The 21491-nt window shown below is 42.5% G+C and overlaps 1 protein-coding gene across 1 annotated transcript; it reads right to left on the reverse strand.

Annotated features, from left to right (window-relative positions):
- Positions 1-4080: 4080 nt before the first annotated feature.
- smim36 (small integral membrane protein 36) lies at positions 4081-13803 on the reverse strand. Its single transcript, XM_043715194.2, has 2 exons — positions 13429-13803; positions 4081-5189 (listed from the first exon to the last, which is right to left on the reverse strand). Exon 1 carries the CDS (start codon positions 13801-13803, stop codon positions 13522-13524), a length of 282 nt encoding a protein of 93 aa, XP_043571129.1. The 3' UTR covers positions 4081-5189; positions 13429-13521.
- Between the last annotated feature and the right edge of the window lie 7688 nt (positions 13804-21491).

Here is a 21491-nt window from a genome sequence, read left to right on the forward strand (position 1 = left end):
AGATTTAAAGTAAGGAGGTGAAGTTTATTGGAGTTGTGAGGAAAAGCTTTTCCACCAATAGAGTGGTGGAAATCTGGAACTCACTGCGTGTAAGGATGGTAGAGGCAGAAGCCTTCATAAAATTTAAGAAGTACTCAGATGTGCACATGCGATGCCAAGACATACAAGGCTATGGACCAAGTGTTGGAAAATGGTTAGAGTATTTAGGTGGTTGTTTCTGACTGGCACAATCACAATGGGCTGAAGAGCCTTTATCTGATCTGTTAACCTCTATGACTGTATCTGGTTGTTGGTAATAAACCTGCAGTGATACTGAAGGCTCTAAAAGCACTGTTACTGCTTTTTCAGCCTTAGCTGAAATCTGTTAGAGCTCTGCAGAAAGTTTGTGTAAAGTAGGTTAATCACATGATACCATTCTTATCATGGCCGGGGTCAGATTATTATAAACACATAGTTGTTTGGCTTATCTCTTGAAAAAACAAAATTTCTTAAAGTTTTCATTAGCTCTTATCGGTGGATTGACACATACAGATCAGTGCAATGTTTATCTGATATGGCAGATGTCAAGTCTCCCTGGACTTGTTCATGTAAGATAAAGAAATAACAAGTAAACATTGTCACTATAAGACTGAAGTCATGATCAAAGTTGAATTTTTTTTTCGTCCAAACCAAAAAAACTTGCGTGTTCAATTTTTTTATATTCAGAAAGAAATTTGATTTTGATAGCACCTTTCATGATTACTTTTTAAAGTATAGTTGCTTACAATGTGTGATATATATAGCAGCCATTTTGCACATTGTAAGATCCCACAAGAGCAGTGAAATAAAATAATAGATTATCTATTTTTGAAGCATAATTATAGGTGATTACCTGGGAGAAGTTCCTTTTCTGCTTTACATAGTATCATGAACTGACACAGTCTCAATTTGAAACAAAAACAGAAATTTCCAGAGAAACTCAACAGGTCTGGCAGCATCTGTGGAGAGAAAGCAAAGTGACCCTTTGTCAGAACAGGATTAGTTTAAAGTTGGCTTAGAAAGACAAGTAACAGGTAATATTTTTAAAAATCCCATGGCATATCTCAAAAAAGGGTAGTGGTGTTCTTCCAGTCCTGATTAATATTTGTCCTTCAGCGAACATGACCAAAAAAAGGTGATTCATCTTGTTGCTGCCACATTGCTCAGTTTTACAGCACTCAAACTAGTCTTCGATAGCACTTCATTCACTCTGCAGCGATTTTGGATGTCCTGAGGTGGTGAAAGGTTCAATTTTTTTCCTTTCTTCCATCTCTGCCAATAATATTTTGATCAGTATATCACATTATACAATATATTGTAGAAAGTATCAATCAAGTGTAATTCCAGTTAATGAGCAGTGGAGGATTCTGTCAGAATAATGATGGTATGTTTATAATAAAGAATGCGGAATTGTGCCCAGTGACTGCAAACAGAGTTTGTGATTTTACCAGGAAAGTGCTCAGATGGCATAGAGTCAGTGGATATATGGGTCACACAGTTACAGGCTAGACTAACACCGTACATGTTTACCATTGGAGAAATGGGGACCCCACTCTAAAATTGTTCCTTTAGCTCTCTGCGAACTGACTGAGATCTAAAGAAAAGATTATCATAAATTCTTATTGTCCAAGCCACTCCCATCACTCGGAATTTCCTATGCCCCCAGGTTTTTTTGCCCTTGTGGAGGTCAGTACATCTCACCTTACTTGGTGTATCAGCACTCATTTCTGAATCAGTGGAGGAAGAGGTGCTTTTCTGTTCTTGAGCCTTCTGAAGGACAGTGAGAATGTAATCCTTTATAACACCAACAAGAAAATCTCAAAAATTTCAGGAACTCAATGCAACCCCAGATTCCTATCAGAGTCAAACTTCATTGAATTGTACTTTCCAAACTTGTTCCCACTGTGTTCCTATTTTGAGACTTGAAAATTGTCAAGATCTCTGAATGTGAATGAGAGAGCTGATGGATAGATTCTGAATGTGGCTGCCTGTTATATCAGGAGCACAGCTGTCATAACTCAGTCAGCACTCCAAGCTGGCTATTGCTGCTTAGAGCTTACAAAAACTAAAATGCCACTTTAGGAAGCCCTGTCATAGAATGGTTGCAGCACAGAAGGAGGCTATTTGACCAATTGTGGCTTTCTGCAAGAAAGAGCAGTTCATGGAAATCCAAACCAACACTAGTTGTCCAATAAAAATTTAAAATCGAGTTCTGATGAAAGTTCACTGGATTCAAAATAATAACTCTGTTTCTCTCTCCATAGATGCTACCAGACCTGCTGAGTTTGTCCAACAATTTCTGTTTTTTTGTTTGTTTCATGTTGTGTCCAATGTTATTTACAAGCTACAAAGTTTCAAAAACCAAAGAAAACTGCTGTAGGTCATAGAGTCATAGTGATATATAGCATGGAAGCAGACCCTTCAGTCCAACTTGTCCATGCTGACCAGATAGCCTAAATAAATCTAGTCCCATTTGCCACCATTTGGCCCATATCCTTCTAAATCCTTCCTATTCATCTTCCCATCCAGATGCTTTTTAAATATTGTAATTGTACCCACCTCCACCACTTCCTCTGGTAGCTCATTCCATATATTCATAATCCTCAGTGTGAAAAGGTTACCCCTTAGATTCCTTTTAAATCTTTCCCCTTAAATCTAATTTTGGACTTACCCACACCGGGGAAAAGACCTTGTCTATTTACCCTATCCATGCCTCTCATGATTTTATAGTCTTCTATAACGTCACCCCTCAGCCTCCGACACTCCAGGGAAAATAGCCCCAGCCTGTTCAGCTTCTCCCTATTGCTCAAACTCTCCAAAATCCATGTACTTTAATTCTGAACCCTTTCAAATTTCACATCATCCTTTAAATAGCAGGGAGACCAGAATGGCACGCAACATTCCGAAAGTGGCCTAACCACTGTTCTATACGCCCACAACATGAACTCCCAACATCTGTACTCAATGCACAGACAAATAAAAGCAAGCATATCAAGCCTTCTTCACTATCTTATTTACCTGTGACTCCACTTTCAAAAAACTGTGAGCCTGCACTCCGAAATCTCTCTGTTCAGCAACACTCCTCCGGACCTTGCCATTAAGTGTATAAGGTAAGAACAATGACTGCAGATGTTGGAAACCAGATTCTGGATCAGTGGTGCTGGAAGAGCACAGCAATTCAGGCAGCATCCGAAGACAGGCAAAATCGACGTTTCGGGCAAAAGCCCTTCATCAGGAATAAAGGCAGAGAGCCTGAAGCATGGAGAGATAAGCTAGAGGAGGGTGGGGGTGGGGAGAGAGTAGCACAGAGCACAACAGGCCAGTGGGGAAGGAGTTGAAGGTGATAGATCAGGGAAGAGAGGGTGGAGTGGATAGGTGGAAAAGGAGCTGGGCAGGTCGGACAAGTCCGGACAAGTCGAGTTGCTGGAGGTTAGAAACTAGGATGAGGTGGGGGAAGGGGAAATGAGGAAACTGTTGAAATCCACATTGATGCCCTGGGGTTGAAGTGTTCCGAGGCGGAAGATGAGGCGTTCTTCCTCCAGGCGTCTGGTGGTGAGGGAGCTGGTCAGTGACTACCTGGTCAGGTCCACGCCCCCCTACGACCCACCCTCCCATCCTGGCACTTTCCCCTGCCACCGCAGGAACTGTAAAACCTGTGCCCACACCTCCTCCCTCACCTCCATCCAAGGCCCTAAAGGAGCCTTCCACATCCATCAAAGTTTTACCTGCACATCCACTAATATCATCTATTGTATCCGTTGCTCCCGATGCGGTCTCCTCTACATTGGGGAGACTGGGCGCCTCCTAGCAGAGCACTTTAGGGAACATCTCAGAGACACCCGCATCAATCAACCAAATCGCCCAGTGGCTCAACATTTCAACTCCCCCTCCCACTCTGCCGAGGATATGGAGGTGCTGGGCCTCCACCACCACTGCCCGAAACGTCGATTTTGCCTGTCTTCGGATGCTGCCTGAATTGCTGTGCTCTTCCAGCACCACTGATCCAGAATTAAGTGTATAAGTCCTGCCCTGATTTGCATTTCCAAAGTGCAGTACCTCCAAAGTGCAATTTATCTAAATTAAACTCCATCTGCCATTCCTGATCAAGATCCCATTGTACTCTGAGGTGTTGGAAGTTGGAAATAACAGAAAATGCTGTAAATGCTAAACAGTTCTGGCAGTATCATAAAGAGAGAAAAGTAATAAGTGTTTCAAGTTGATAACCTTTTATCAGGTCTGATGAAAGGGCATTGACTTGAAGTGTTAACTATTTTTCTCTCCATTGTTACTACTAGACCTTCTGAGTATACTCAGCACTTTCTGTTTTAATATTTCTTGTGACAATTGGTTTTATGCAGCAATCTGTCAAGTAGATTTTTTATTTCAGGTGGTGTTTAGTTAAAAGGTCAGAAGTTCGTAAATCTGATTTCCGATATTTTCCAAATCCTCAAACATAGCCTCCTACTCTTACAAAGAACAACATGCAAAGTGAGATCACTTTGGAAGATTCATGAGGGTTGAAGCTGAATTTTATCATCACCTCATGTCAGTATCAGTCATCTCTCTGTCACGATGTCCTGCAGGGGCCTCTCACCAGTCCTTATTAGCACTTCTTCGTTGGTGATTCTGTCTTGTCATTTGATGCTTGGAATCTTGCAATAGGCAGTGCTGGTGCAAGATGTCTAACTTACATGACTCTTTTGTTCTTCTCTTCCGTGTCTTGCCGATGCAGATTGCAATTTCCAGTTCTGTAGGAATGTAGAGTCGAAGTTTCATGGCCATGTAGTGATGTTGGAAGCCTAGACTGTATTGGAGCTGCTGGAAGATTGATGCAGTTTTGGGAATTATTATACTGATGTCAACTTCTACATCACCTTCTTTGGAGATGTTACTCCTGGATAGGGAAAGTGTTTGACATCCTTTATATCCTATTGACCAATGGTAATGGATGGGCCTTGTTCCTATCCAGTTGTTGCTGTCTTGGCTTCTTGCAGTTGATACATAAACCAACCTTGGCACTGCTACTATTTGGCTATGTCTTGGGAGCACATGAAATTTTATTGTCAGCAAGAATATTTGAAGTACCAGAAGATAACGGCAGGAAAGACTTGTTTCAGCCCAAATATCGTCCACTCTTTCCTCTAATATATTAAGCACGTTCATCAAGGTACCTACAAAACATGATAGATCTTGTCAGTCATAGGAATAGCTATCTTCTCAATTCCCTCCCCTTATACTGTCATTTTGCTGGTAACAGACGAAACCAAAGCCATTAGGACACTGTCAATTTATGTTGCTCATGTATGCTAGTTTTAGGATCAAGTTAAAAATCACACAACACCAGGTTATAGTCCAACAGGTTTATTTGGAAGGACTAGCTTTCGAGGCACTGCCTATAGGGAGAGGTTGAATAAGCTAGGGCTGTTTTTCCTGCAGCATTGGAGGTTGAGGGGTGTGACCTTATAGAGGTTTATAAAATCATGAGGGGCATAGATAGGATAAATAGACAAAGTCTTTTCCCTGGGGTGGGGGAGTCCAGAACTAGAGGGCCTCGGATTAGGGTGAGAGGGGAAAGATATAAAAGAGACCTAAGGGGTAACATTTTCATGCAGAGGGTGGTACGTGTATAGAACGAGTTGCCAGAGGAAGTGGTGGAGACTGGTACAATTGCAGCATGTAAAAGGCATTTGGATGGGTATATGAATAGGAAGGGTTTGGAGGGATATGGGTCAGGTGCTAGGGGTGGGACTAGATTGGGTTGGGATATCTGGTCGGCATGGACGGGTTGGACCGAAGGGTCTGTTTCCATGCTGTACATCACCATGATTCTATGACTCTTCAGGTGGTTGTGGAACAGGATCATAAGACAGAATTTATAGCAAAAGGGTTACAGTGTCACGATGCTGTAATGATATATTAAATAAATTTAGATTAAGTCTTTCATCTTTCAGAATATCCACAACCACCTGATGAAGAGGCAGAACCTTGAAAGCTAGAGCTTCCAAATAAACCTGTTGGATGATAATCTGGTGTTGTATGATTTTTAACTTTATTCACTCTAGTCCAACATTGGCTCCTCCAAATCAGTTTTAGGATCATCATATTTGGCTTTTTAAAAAAGCTGTAGATAAAAGTATGACAAAGGTGCACTTCCAAAAGTTTGTGTAACAATAAACATACAGATGCTTCTCTTTTTGCATTGTAGATGTATTCGTGAGAATTGCTACTTTTAAGTTGAATGCCTTTAAGTGAATAATGGGTTTCGACCCAGGTTAAAGTCTAAGTTTGATTTCCCTGGACAAGAAAATATGCTAAGGAACCTATGTTTAAGGTCAAATATTTTACTGCACATGTGTACTGCTGTGCAATCCTTGCAAAAAAAACTTGCAAAAAACTGAATGTAATACTGTACATATAAATTCATGTTTATTTGAAAAATGATGTATCCAAGGATCAAGTGTACAGCAGTACTTAATTTCATATCAAGGGTGTAGCACTGAACCAATGTGATTCATTCCCCTCTTATCAGCATAATAAATCTAATCCAATCAAATCAAAGTTGATGAGCAACTGAATTGAACTATCCATCCAGATACAGTGTCTACAAAAGCAGGTTAGAAGCTAGGAGTTCGGCAGGGAGTAACTCACCTTCTGACTGCCCAAAGACTGTCCTCTACCGACAAGGCAGAAGTTAGGAGTGTGATGGAATATTCCCCACTTACCTGGAAGAGTACAGCTCCAACTACACTCAAGAAGCTTGACACCATCCAGGACAAAACTGCCTCCTTGATTGTTTGTTTGTGAATTTCATACCACTTAGCCCTTCACTACCAATATTCACAAGCAACAGTGTACACCATCTACAAGATGTATTGTAGACAGCCCCTTCCAAATCCACAACCATTGAAAGGATGAGGGTGCTAGATATATAGGAACACCACCCATAAGCTTCCCTTCAAGCCATTCTGTATCCTGACTTGGAAATATATCACTACTTCTACACTGTTACTGGATCAAAATCCTGGATCTCCCTCCATAAGGGCATTGTGGGTCAACCTACAGCATGTAGGTGGTTCAAGAAGGAGACTGACCACCACCACCTCAAAGAACTAGAGATGAACAACAAATACTAGTACAGCTAGTGATGCCCACATTTGATGAATGAAAACAAATAACTCTATCAGTGCATTTTTATTTTCATGATATGCATGTGACATTCTCTTGCTGTTCTCGCTGTTCCAAATATGCTTGCTTAATTGCCATTATGTAGTAGCCGATGAAACCAAAGTTTGTGAGAAGATTTGTAGCTCGGGTGCTTGTTGTTGTGGTTCTGTTTGCCGAGCTGGGAATTTGTGTTGCAGACGTTTCGTCCCCTGTCTAGATGACATCCTTAGTGCTTGGGAGCCTCCTGTGAAGCACTTCTGTGATGTTTCCTCCTGCATTTGTAGTGGTTTGTCTCTGCCACTTCCGGTTGTCAGTTCCAGCTGTCCGCTGCAGTGGCCGGTATATTGGGTCCATGTCGATGTGTTTGTTGATACAATCTGTGGATGAGTGCCATGCCTGTAGGAATTCCCTGGCTGTTCTCTGTTTGGCTTGTCCTATAATAGTACTGTTGTCCCAGTCAAACTCATGTTGCTTGTCGTCCACGTGTGTGGCTACTAAGGATATCTGGTCATGTCGTTTCGTGGCTAGTTGGTGTTCATGGATACGGATCGTTAGCTGTCTTCCTGTTTGTCCTATATAGTGTTTTGTGCAGTCCTTGCATGGGGTTTTGTACACTACATTGGTTTTGCTCATGCTGGGTATTGGGTCCTTTGTCTTGGTGAGTTGTTGTCTGAGAGTGGCTGTTGGTTTGTGTGCTGTTATGAGTCCTAGTGGTCATAGTAGTCTGGCTGTCAGTTCAGAAACGTTCTTGATGTATGGTAACATGGCTAGTCCTTTGGGTTGTGGCATGTCCTCATTCCATTGTCTTTCCCTTAGGCATCTGTTTAAATTGCGGGGGTATCCATTTTTAGTGACTACATTGTAGAGGTGTTCTTCTTCCTCTTTTTGCAGTTCTGGTGTGCTGCAGTGTGTTGTGGCCCTTTTGAACAATGTCTTGATGCAACTTCTTTTGTGTGTGTTGGGGTGGTTGCTTTCATAGTTCAGGACTTGGTCTGTGTGTGTGGCTTTCCTGTATACCTTTGTGGTGAATTCTCCATTCGGTGTTCTCTGTACCATCATGTCTAGGAATGGGAATTGGTTGTCCTTTTCTTCCTCTCTAATGAATCTGATTCCTGTGAGTGTGAAACTAATACCATAAGGCTGGTGGGATATCCCAAGTCTTCCACATGAACCTGGGCCATCTGAACTTCCAAGATCTTACAACCTCCAAGAACTTCCAAGTTTCATACCTGAAGTTAGCAGGAATGTTGTAACACCCAGAAATTGGACTGGATCTTTTTCATTGTTCCACTTGTCTGTGGCATTGGCTTTCTCATGATGTTGATTAAGTTACCAAGGTTTGTGGATTGGGTCCTGATGTGGATGATGCCATGGCATGCAATACAAGATATAAACCCATAAATATTAATGTAACTCAATATTGAAGAGATATGTTAGATGGGCAATATTAAGTAAGAACTACCTGTAACTCTTGTGGCACCTGAAATGGAATTTCCAGGAAATTACCCAAACAAATGCCTCTGAAAAATGGGAGGTGTTGAGTGACTTGGAGGGAGTTCTGTGATATTACTACTCTTTTTCATGGTAGTAAGGGGTTGTGATTGTGGGAAGTGTTGTTAATACAGTAAAAGCATAGTAAATAGTACATTCTGTAACCAAAGAACATGATTTGGGAAGAAATGGATCAGGATTTAGGAGGTAGGAGTATTATCAAGTGGACTACTTTATTCTGGAAGAGTATTGTTTCCTGAGTCCTTTTGTGGCGACACCCACTTAGGTCACTGGAGAGTGTTCTATCATGTGCCTTCTGACAGTGGAAAAGTTTTAAGAGTCAAGAGGTGATCACCTTGTCACAAATAATATAACCATTGTACTGCCTTTGTTACCATGATTGATATTGCTTGTCATTCTAACACAAAGGTATGCGGGAACTCAGAAATTGGGTTCTCATTGAAGACTTGGAAAGGTATTTGGACCCGTCATTGCTATTGATTTTGGATGTAGGTTTGCTCACTGAGCTGGAAGGTTCATTTCTAGACGTTTTATTACCCTACTAGGTAACATCTTCAGTGAGCCTCAGGCACAGCAATGCTGAAAATTCCTGTTTTCTGTTTATATGTTTGGGTTTCTTTGGGTTGGTGACGTCATTTCCTGTGGTGATGTTATTTCCTGTGGTGAACTCACTTTCTGTTCCTTTTCTCAGGGGGTGGTAGATGGAGTCTAAACTTGATGTGTTTGTTGATAGAGTTCCGGTTGGAATGCCATGCTTCTAGGAATTCTCGTGTGTATCTTTGGCTCGTTGTAGGTTCACGAGGTCAATTCCTGGAATGGCGGGATTACCTTACACTGAAAGACTGAAGCGACTGGGCTTGTATACCCTTGAGTTTAGAAGACTGAGAGGGGATCTGATTGAGACATATAAGATTATGAAAGGATTGGACACTCTGGCAGCAGGAAACATGTTTCCGCTGATGGGTGAGTGCCGAACCAGAGGACACAGCTTACAAATACAGGGTAGACCATTTAGGGCAGAGATGAGGAGAAACTTCTTCACCCAGAGAGTGGTGGCTGTGTGGAATGCTCTGCCCCACAGGGCAGTGGAGGCCCAGTCTCTGGATTCATTTAAGAAAGAGTTGGATAGAGCTCTCAAAGATAGTGGAATCAAGGGTTATGGAGATAAGGCAGGAATAGGATACTGATTAGGAATGATCAGCCATGATTATATTGAATGGCGGTGCAGGCTCGAAGGGCTGAATGGCCTACGCCTGCGCCTATTGTCTATTGTCGTAGGATGGATGTGTTGTCCCACTCGCAGTGGTATCCTTCCTCATCCGTATGTGAGGATACTAGTGAGAGAGGGTCATGTCTTTTTGTGGCTAGTTGGTGTTCATGTATCCTGGTGGCCATACGCAGAGTGGTACCACCCAGATAACAATACCACCATCCATGACAGGACAGATCCAACAGAGGTCATGACACAGTGGTACATAGTCAGGAGGGAGTAGCCCTGGAAATGTGCGGCACGGTGGTTAGCACTGCTGTCTCACAGCACCAGAGACCTGGGTTCAATTCCCGCCTCAGGCGACTGTCTGTGTGGAGTTTGCACATTCTCCCCGTGTTTGCGTGGGTTTCCTTCGGGTGCTCCGGTTTCCTTCCACAGCCCAAAAAAAAAATGTGCAGGTTAGGTGAATTGGCCATGCTAACTTGTCTGTAGTGTTAGGTGAAGGGGTAAATGCAGGGAAATGGGTCTGGGTGGGTTGCGTTTCGGCGGGTCGGTGTGGACTTGTTGGGCCAAAGGGCTGTTTCCACACTGTAAGTAATCTAATCTAATCTAAAGTCCATAATAGTGACAATGGACTACGTGGGCAAGGAAACGCCTGCTGATTACCATGTGCAGATGGATCAGTACCCCTCCATTTGGAGGAGAAGGCACTGAGGGTGGCAAGAGTGCAAAATGTACTCTGGTGGGCATCTTCAATCATTCATCATCAAGAGTGTCTTGGCAAAGCTCTACTTATCAACTGATCCAGTCCTGAAGGACATGGTTTTCAAACTGGGTCTATGGAAGGTGATGAAAGTGAAAGTGAGGATGGTACGAAAAAGAGAGAAAAACATACTCAATTTTATCCTCACCAATCTGCCTGCTCAAGGTGCATATGTCCATGATGATATCAGTAGAAATAACCACCATATATTCCTAGTGAAGACAAAGTCCTGTCTTCATATTGAGGAAACCCTCTATCATTATGTGGCACTATCATCATGCTAAATGGGATAGATATCAGACAGATCTAGCAACTGAAGACTGGGCAGCTGAAGAGGCTCTGTGGACTACCAGCAGCAGAATTATACTGCAACACAAAGCCTGGCATATCGCTAACTCTACCATAGAAACATTTTTTAAAACTGCAGAAAGAGGTCATTCAGCCCTTTGAGCTTACTTGGCCATTCAATGTGATCGTGGCTGATTATCCAATTCTGTGTCCTATTCCTGCATTTGTCCCCATATCATTTAATCCCTTTCACCATAAAAATTATATCTAACTCGTGAAATCACTTTCTGTGGCAGAGAATTCCACAGGCTCACCATTATCTAGGTGAAGACATTTCTTCTCCTCTCAGTCCTAAATGGTCTCCCCATATTTTTACATTGTGACCTGTTGTTTCAGACTCTCCAATCATCAGGAACATCCATCTTGCGGCTTACCATATCTAGACCTGTCAGAGATTTATATGTTTCCATCAGATTCCACACTAATTCTTCTGACCTCCATAAATATAATCACAGATGCTGCAAACCTGCTCAGTTTCTTCAGGGCTTTGTTTTTGTTTCAGATTTCCAGCATCTACAGTATTTTGCTTTTCTTGACAAGATGGACATAGAAGAGATGTTAAAACTGTTCAGAATTTTGTACATGCCAATCAAGTCAGTCCTCAATCTTCTAAACCTCAGGGAAAACAAACCTAGTCTTTCCAGGTTTCCCTCATAAGACAATCAGTTCTTTCCAGTTAATAATCCAATTTGAACTGCATCCAATGTATTAACATCTTTCTTTAAATAAGAAAGCCAAAACAGCACACTGTATTTGAGGTGTGGTCTCACTAATGCCCTGTATAACTGAAGCATAGCATATTTTAATTTTATGTTCAATTCCTCTCATCATAAAGGATACCATTCCGTTAGCCGCTTGAATTACTTGCTGTACCTCTATACCAACTTTGTTAGTCTTGTACTGGAACACTAAGATCTGTCTGCACCTCTGCATTCTGTAGTCATTGTCGACTTAGGTAATGCTCTGTTTTATTTATTCTTCTTGCCAAAGTGAACAATTCCATATTTTCTTACATTACATTCCATCTGCTAGATTTTTGCTCACTCAGACACTCACTCACTCCCTTATGTTCCCTTCATAACATACTTTCCTGCATTTGTATCATTTGCAAATTTAGCTATCATGCCTTTGCTGCCATGATAGAGACATAGAATTCTACAGCACGGAGACAGTCCTTTTGGCCCAAACTGGTCCATGTCAACCAAAATGTTCATTCAAGCTAACCCCATTTCGCTGCACTTGGCCCATATCCTTCTAATCCTTTCTTATCTATGTATTTGTTCAAATGCCTTTTAAATGTTGGACCGGCCTCAACCACTTCTGCTGGCAGCTCATTCCATATGCGTACCACCCTCTGTGTAAAAAAAGTTGTCTAAGTCATTAATTAATAATGTTAAGGTTCCAGTGCAGATCACTACGTGATCTGACTTGTCAAATACTCTCAATCAGAAAAAAGATCCATTTATGCATTCTGTCTGTTTTGTGCCGGCCAACCGATTTTCTATCGATGCTATTGTGTTATAGGCTCCCCCTTTCCACTGTTATTCCTTGAAAAACTTGCAACAAATTGGATAGGCATAATTTCCCTTTCCCAAAACTCTGTTGAATATTCCTAATTACCTTGAAGCCTCTTTGGTTGGGATGCTGTTTGGAGAGTCAGTGCGGATTCGATGGGCTGAACAGCCTCTTTCCTCGCTGTAGGGATTCTATGATTCTTTTGAAATGTCCAGCTATAATTTTCTTAGTGATTGATTCTAACACTTCCCCACAAAAGACATCAAGCTAACTGGTCTATACCTTCCTGTTTTCTGCTTCCCTTATTTCTTGAATTGAGGGGTTATATTTGATATTTTACATTCTGATGAAACCTTTCCAGAATTGAAGGAATTCTGGCAAATTAACAGCAACACCTCGACTATCTTATTAGCCATTCTTTTAGGAATCTAAGTTGAAGTCAACGGTACCTACGGACTTGACACCCCACAGCTCCATCAGTTTGCTCAGTAAACCTTCCCTAGTGATTATAATTGGGGTAAGTTCTCTCTCCTTTCCACTTCCTGAAGTAAAGCTATTACTGGAATTTTATTTTGTATCTTGTGTAGTGAATATAAGCAAAATATTTGTTCACTTCATCTAATTTCTTATTATCTACCATTAACTCTTCATTCTCAAGAAGACTAACAATCTCTTTATTTAATATTTTTCTTATTTGATTCCTCTAGAAATTCTTCCTATCCTATCCCTTATATTTCCAGCTAATTTCCTTTCATATTCTCATTTCTTTCCCTCAATTAAATTTTTGTTGTTCTCTGCTATTCTTTATAATCTGATTATAACAGCTATATCCTTTTTCATAAACTTTGATACTTTTCCTAGGTTCATTAGTTAACTTCAGACCTCAACTCAGACTCACCTGTACATCCATGGGCAATTAAAATGGAAGTGATCAGCATCAAGCCTCGATGCAGAGTGGTGACTGCCTTTTCAGTTTTCCTACCGGTCTCTTCTAGACCAAAGTGCTTCGTGATCCCGGGAGCTCACACTTATGCTCTGTGATGGTGGGTTTGTTGTTAATGCAGCGAGCATCCACTGTGTTTTGCATCACCACCAACTGGATTGGAGACTGGATGGGTTGGTCCATCTCAGGACCATATTCCTCACTGGGGTCTTTACCTCTGCAATCATATAAAACGCATGAAATAAGGAAAAGCAATAATAGAATAACATAACTAGCCACAAGTATAATCAGGTTCAAAGTTACAGGGTCTATCTCCAGATAAAACTCCATTTATTCCTCTATGTTTCAGTGCTCCATACTAAAACATCGTTGTGACAAAGTCAGAGAAGTCATTTCAGTTTCAGGAGCTAAAGTGGGCAGGCTGGCTTTATGATAAAAATACATTAATCTTCTACTCAGAGCTTGAACAGCAGGGTTTAAAACTACTCAGTTTAATCACTTAAATCCCTTCAATTTAGGATACCATCAGCCAACAGAAATTTGATTGATATGAGCTGAAAGTCAGAAAACATCAGGATAGGTGAATTTCAAATATTTATAGCGTAATCCAGCAACAATGCACTCACCATCATTAAGAAGATTGTGGACATTTATTTGATAGTGTCTTGAGGATAGTAAAATAAAATTGCTATTGTCCTTTTGGACGATAGGGATGCTCTCTCATTAGAGAGAGATGCTGGTGGTAGTTTAACCTGAGAGTCACCACACCTCAGATGATGGGAGAAGTTGAGAAGGAGAGTCTGTTGTGTTAACTCCAACTGATTTGGGAATACTGTTGACATCATTCTATCTCATAAAACAGCTATCCAACCAGTTGAGCCAAACAAGTGACTTAGGGAATATATTATTGCTGAATAAATGAGAGGTGCAAATTCTCTAATAATCTAGCTGCTTGCAGCTTGTGTGGGAATGTTAAGTTTGAGTGATATTGGCAAGACTATCATTCCTCCCCTCACTTATCTGAGATGGTGGTGGTGGACTTTCTCTTGGAACCTCTTTAGGTCTTTCAATGAAGCTGCTTTCAACATCTTATTCAGGACAATGGTCATTATTTTAGCCAGGAGAATGTGAGGACTGCAGATGCTGGAGATCAGAGTCGAGAGTGTAACACTGGAAAAGTACTGCAGAGCAGGCAGCATCCGAGGAGCAGGAGAATCGACATTTTGGGCTTAAGCACTTCATCAGGAATGAGGCTTGTAGGCCGGAGAGTGGGGGAGCGGGGAGCTAAGAGATGAGAAATAAATGGGATGGGGTGGGGCAAAGGGGAAGATAACTGGGAATTCAATAGGTAGATGAAGGTGAAGGAGAAGGTGATAGGTTGGAGAGGAAAGCAGAGTGGATAGATGGGAAAGATGGGCTTGTCAAGAGGGCGGTACTGAGTTGGAGGCTTGGGACTGGAATAAGTTGGGGGGGGTGGGAATGAGGAAACTAGTGAAATCCACATTAATCCTGTAATGTTGCAGCATCTCAAGGTGGAAGACGAGGCGTTCTTCCTCCAGGTGTCAGGTAGTTAGGGTTTGGCGATGGAGGAGACCCAGGGCCTGCATGTCCTTGGTGGAGTGGGAGGGGGAGTTGAGGTGTATAGTCACAGGGCGGTGGAGTTGGTTGGTGCAGATGTCCCAGAGATGTTCTCTAAAATGATCCACAAGTTGGTGTCCTGTTTTCCCAATGTAGAGGAGACCACATCAGGTGCAACGGATACAGCAGATGATGTGTGGAAGTACAGGTAAATTTCTGTCGGATGTGAAAGGATCCTTTGGGGTCTTGGATGGAGGTGAGGGGGGAGGTGTGGGCTCAGGCTTTGCACTTCCTACAGTGGCAGGGGAAGGTGATGGGAGTGGGTTGGGGGGTGGGGGGAATGTGACGGAGTTGTGGATGGAAGACCGTTAGGGGTAGGGAGGGAAATATATCCCTAGTAGTGAAGTGTGTTTGTAGGCGGCAGAAATGACAGAGGATGATGTGATGCATACAGAGGTTGGTGAGTGGAAGATGAGGACCGGGGAGTTCTGACCTTTGTGCGTTGGGAGGGGATTCAAGGTCGGAAAAGTGGGAAGTGGAGAAAATGCGCTGGAGGGCATCGTCTACCACATGGGAGGGGAAATTGCAGTCTTTGAAGAAGGAAGCCATCTGGGATTTTCCATGGTGGAATTGGTCGTCCTGGGAACAGAGGCGGAGGAATTGGGAATAAGGGATGACATTTTTACAGGAGGAACTGTGGGAGGAGCTATAGTCCAGGTAGCTGTGGAGTCCATGGGTTTGTAGTAGATGTCTGTGGTTAGTCAGTCGACGGAGATGGAGATGGAGATGTCCAGGAAAGGGAGGGAAGTATCCAAGATGGTCCAGGTGAATTTGAGGTCTGGGTGAAAGGTGTTAGTGAAGTTGATGAACTGTTCAATCTCCTTGTGGGAGCACAACGTGGTGCTGATACAGTCATCAATGTAGTGGAGGAAAAGGTAGGGGATGGTGCCGGTGTAGCTGCAGAAGATGGGCTGCCCCACATACCCAACAGAGGTAGGCATAACTGGGACCCATGTGGGTGTCCATGGCTACCCCTTTGGTTTGGAGGAAGTGGGAGGATTGGAAGGAGAAGTTGTTGAAGGTGAGGACCAGTTCAGCTGGGTGGATGAAGGTGTCAGTGAAAGGGTACTGGTTGGGCGGGCTTGGAAGTCTTTGTCATGGAGGATAGATGAGTAGAGGGACTGGATGTCCATGGTGAAGATAAGGTGAGGGGGGCGGGGAAATGAAACTCTCGGAGGAGGTGAAAGGTGTGGGTGTTGTCCCAAATGTAGATATTCCTGGACTAAGGGGGATTTTAGTCACCCCATGTTGAAGGAAAGCCCGGAAAGAGCAGGTGAAAACAGTCCTGAACTGGAAAGGCTGACTTGCTGTTCGAAATCAAATGAAATGTCGGCAATGTTCTGGAATAAATCATTCATTTGTCCTTTTTGCATAGGCAGCAGCATGTGGCCTGGGGTCATTTAGTCATAGAGATATACAGCATGGAAACAAACCCTTCGGTCCAACTCGTCCATGCCGACCAGATATCCCAACTCAATCTGGCCCCATTTGCCAGCACCCAGCCCATATGCCTCTAAACCCTTCCTATTCATATACCCATCCAGATGCCATTTAAATGCTGCAATTGTACTAGCCTCCACCACTTGCTTTGGCAGCTCATTCTATATACACACCATTGTCTGCATGAAAAAGTTGCCACTTAGGTCCCTTTTCATGTTTTTCCCCTCTCACCCTAAACCTATGCCCCGTAGTTCTGGACTCCCCCACCCCAGGGAAAATACATTGTCTATTTATCCTATCTATGCCCCTCATGATTTTATAAACCTCTCTAAGGTAATCTCTCAGTTTGTCTTTGAATTGGGGTAAGCATTTCTGACATCATGCCATTATTTGAGAAGCTTGACTCATTCAGTCCTAATGTCGAAGAGTGGGCCCAGTAAGTGCAAAGAATGTTTTTTATTTCTGGCCAAATGACATTGGGGCAGATGAAAAATAATGAGTAATTTTCCTAACAGTTTGTGGATCTGCAGTATTTTTGCTTATTAGGAGCCCAACTTTCCCTGAGGCTCCAGATACTAAAACCTATCAAGAGATGACAGATTCAATTAAGGAATATTACGACCACAAACCTCCTTGAATTCTGAGATACTACTGGTCTTACTCCGCAATTTGAGAACCAGGGGAATTTATATCGGGATTTTTGACAATGTTAAGATGACTGGCAGAGACTTGTCAGAAGATACTGCAGGATATAGATCAGTTGGAAGCATGACCAGAAAAAATGCAGATGGCATTTAATCTGGACAAATATGAGGTTATGTATTTTGGAAGGTCCAGTGCAGGTGGAAATTATATAGTGAATGACAGAACCCTTAAGAGTATTGATATGCAGAGGGCTCTGGGTGTGCAGGCCCACAGATCACTGAAGCTGGCAGCACAGGTAGATAAAGTAGTAAAAACAGGTCTATGGCATTCTTGTCTTCATTGGAAGGGATCTTGAGTATAAGGATAGGCAAGATATGCTGCAGAACTTTAGTTAGGCCACACTTGGCATAATGAGCACAGTTCTAGTCACCATGCTGTCAGAAGGATATGGATGCTTTGGAGAGGATTCAGGAAAGGTTTACCACAATGTTGCCTGGAATGGGGGATTTTAGCTATGAAGATAGGTCGGATAGACTGGGTTTGTTTTCACCGGACCGCAGGAGATTGAGGGCCTTTTTGCAGCTGGATAAATACCCAATCTGTTGCATAGAGGATTTATACACAAAGCTAGCAGGGAGCTATTCTTCACAAAGCTTGACTTGAGTCATGTATACTTGCAATTGCGATTAGATGAGGATTCTCAGAAGTATGCTACAATTAATACATATAAGGGTTTGTACCAATGTTTGAGACAGCTGTATGGAGTATTGTCAGCCAGTGTAAACTTTCAGAGGATGGTGGAGAACATTTTACAAGATCTACCCCTGGTTGACATTTATCTGAATGACATGCTTATAACAAGGAAGATCAATAAGGAGCACTTAGAAAACTTGGACATGGTCCTTAGATATTTCTCCCAGGCAGGTGTATGCCTAAGAAGAGAAAAATGTGTTCCAGGCACCCCAGGTGCACCTATTTGGATTGCAGAAGTGACAAGACCGTGTCCTGGCTCCCACGTCAGTGATGGTGACTATTAGTCATATGTAACCTGGCCTCCATCCTGGCACCTTTACCTCAATTCTTAAAAAGGTTCAGCTTTGGAAACACTTATGTAGCTAAACCATAGTTTTCAAGGAAGTGAGGAAACAGCAATCATCCTCCAAATGTTCACACACTATGATCTCAACTGAGATCTGGTATTGAAGTACGATGTCTCCCATACAGCATGGGAGTAGTACTAGCTGAGTGGCTCAATGGAGAGGAACGCCCAATAGCATATGCATCCAGGACTTTGGCTAATGCAGATCCTTAATACAACCAGGCAAATAAGGAAGGTTTGGTGGTCATATTTGGAGTCAGGAAGTTCCACCAATACCTCTATGGATGCAAGTTTGTAATAATAATGGGCCACAAAACCCTCCTAGGTTTACTTAAAGAGGTCAAGACAGTGCTGCCCTTATCTTCAAGCGGAATTCAGCTGTAATACTAAGTGATGTTAATTACAAGTTGAAACACTGTCTGGAAGGGCCAAATAGCAAATGAGAGTGCATTGAGCTGCCTTCTGCTGGCAGATACACCTCTGGTGGTACAGTCACTGGAAGAGTCCATAATGGTTTTAAGTATTCTGGACTCACTCCCATTCACAGCTGACAATATCAGATTTTGGACACAGAAAGATCCGGTCTTTATAAAACTGAAACAATTGGTGGTGATGGGGGTAACCAAAGGGCCAACACAACCAGAATTGAAAGCTTTTTGGATCCAGAGAGATGAGATCGCAAGAGAGGGCAACATCTTATTATGGGGAGCAAGAATGATTGTCCCAAGCAAAGATCACTGACAGATTCTGCTGAACTTCACCAGGGTGTTCCAGGGGTTTCCAAAATGAAGATGTCGCTTCCAGTGATCATGATTGGATGCAGACATAGCCATGTTGGTGGTGCAGTGTCCAGAGTGAGGATGAAAATTACTGCCAGCAGTTTCCCCACAGCTCCCTTTGTGGGCTAAATGTCCTTAGTTATTGTGGACACCCACTCAAATGGCTGAAAGTACATAGAATTTATTTGTCAAACACAGGGACTATGATAGAAAAACTGTGTGCGTCCTTTTGGATTCCCAGTCACAGAAAATTGTCCATCGTTTACCAGCAGGGACTTTCAGTATTTCCTGAAGTTGAAAGGTATTCATATAAGGGCAGCTCCATTATCCAATGGTCTGGCAGAGACAGCACTCCAAACTTTGAGGGCAGGTGTAAAGAAATAGTCTATACCTTCACCGGTTCCTATTTGGTTATAGGATCGCCCCTCATACAAGGGCAAGCTCCAACAGAGGCGCTAATGGTGAGAACACAGTCTCTGAGATGGTCCGGTGCAAGAAGTGACCTGCTGTGCATTACACACTGCCTATATCAGAGGCAGAGTTGGAGGAATATGACCCAGTGACAAAATGCTCCAGGAGAAGCTGCAAAAAAAAATAGAACTGGCTTTTGTCCTCAGACTCATGGGGAAGAGATGTAGTAATTGTAACAAGGTCAGCCAGCTGGACCTCATAGAACATGAGTTCCTTGATTGATTCAGTTAATCTGGTTGAATTAGGGAATGCTAGCTGACAAATATAACAGGAGTTTCCTGATTCTGTTGGTGTCTTCCCATTGAGGAGGAGTTCATTTTGAAATCTTTGTTTTTATTAAAAAAAAGAGTGTCAGAGGTTCTGTTCACTCTGAGAGCTGGCTCTGAGAGAACTGGATCAATGTCAAGGACTCTCCATGTGTAAATAAAGGGTGACTTGGTGATGAGATCCCAGCCTGCCTGGAGTTATTTCAGCAGCAACGTTCAGTAAAGATACAGTTAGCAAACTAGGATATTGTGGCGTGAATAAGAGGTATTGTGGATCACTTCTGTCTTTGCAGTGACTTGATGTTTCAGTTGCCTGTTTCTCCTCCAATGACAGTCTGATCGACAAAATACAATCATAAATAACTCATGCTGTTACCTTGAATAGTCTTGGAACAAAAGGTGAATAAAATGATATACAGTTAAAATAGAATTTAATCGTGGTGAAGAAAAAAGACTTGGATGGTGCGTGGAACTAAATTATCCCCTTTACTCTGTTGATAGCAACCCTTAAACATATGCATGGAAACTGGAGTGTGCCTTCTACTGGACTGAGAGAATATTCACCTCTCAATGATCTTCCTCATCTCTTGATGTGACTGACTCTAGCTTGTTTAACTATTTATTAGCACTGTCCAGAATCTGAACCAAATGATCATCTTTAGCATTCTAGCATAGATAAAGCATTCTGGTAGAATAGAATCTGGGTATCCTGGCTGAACTTGATCGTGAATCTAGCCTGACATTTGCTCACATGCAATTAAGAATAGCAGTTTGTTCAGAATAGTAATTCTAACTCATTTGTCTATTCTCACAGCAACTGGACTCTGAGACCATTTACAACATTCTAATCGGCACCCACATCGTAATGAGAGAGAGGCGGATCTTGATACCTGCGCTTTCATATCATTTTGTGCAGGGCATTTTTCCACCAAACCATGAGGGAAGAGCTGAGAAGGACATGTTTGATTTCCAAAAATGACCCTAGCAAGTTTGATTCAATGGGCAGTTGGCCAGGGAGGAAGTTCACGGGAATGATTAGCATGGAAGGCAGGATATGGGAGAGTGCAGGAAATGCAGAGCCAGACTGAAGTTCTCAGTGACGTACTGGGTGGAAACTACTTCCGTCCTGTGACAGTTAAGCCCTAGTTAAAGGAATGGATCCTTCAACATGTGACACACACACACACACACACACACACACACACAGTCTGTCAGTAGTTGCCATATCAGATGTCAAGCAATGACCAGCAACATTGTTTTCAACTTTTTAAAAGTTCTGCACCTCACACAAATTTGGGTGGAGGTTGACAGTGAAGAAGATTACCTCAGAGTACAACGGAATATTGATCAGATAGAGTAAGTATTGGCAGATGAGTTTAATTTAGACAAATGTGTGGTCCTGCATTTTGGAAAGGCAAATCAGGGCAGGACTTACACACTTCAGGGTAAGGTCTTGGAGTGTTGCTGAACAGAGACCTTGGAGTGCAGGTTCACAGTTCCTTGAAAGTGGAGTCCCAGGTGGATGGGATAGTGAAGAAGGCGTTTGGTATGCTTGCTTTTATCGGTCAGTGCACTGAGTATAGGAATTGGGAGGTCATGTTGCAGATGTACAGGATCTTTGGTTAGACCACTTCTGGAATACTGCATGTAATTTTGGTCTCCCTGCTATAGGAAGGATGT

This window comes from Chiloscyllium plagiosum, unplaced genomic scaffold (assembly GCF_037043375.1).
Source record: "Chiloscyllium plagiosum isolate Xiang-an unplaced genomic scaffold, Cpla_swu_hap1 HiC_scaffold_25, whole genome shotgun sequence".
In the NCBI taxonomy this organism is placed as follows: domain Eukaryota; kingdom Metazoa; phylum Chordata; class Chondrichthyes; order Orectolobiformes; family Hemiscylliidae; genus Chiloscyllium; species Chiloscyllium plagiosum.

What these genes read in the sequence shown, in the direction of transcription:
- smim36 (XM_043715194.2), bottom strand. Translation starts at nt 13,803, where the DNA reads ATGGAGTTTTATCTGGAGATAGACCCTGTAACTTTGAACCTGATTATA.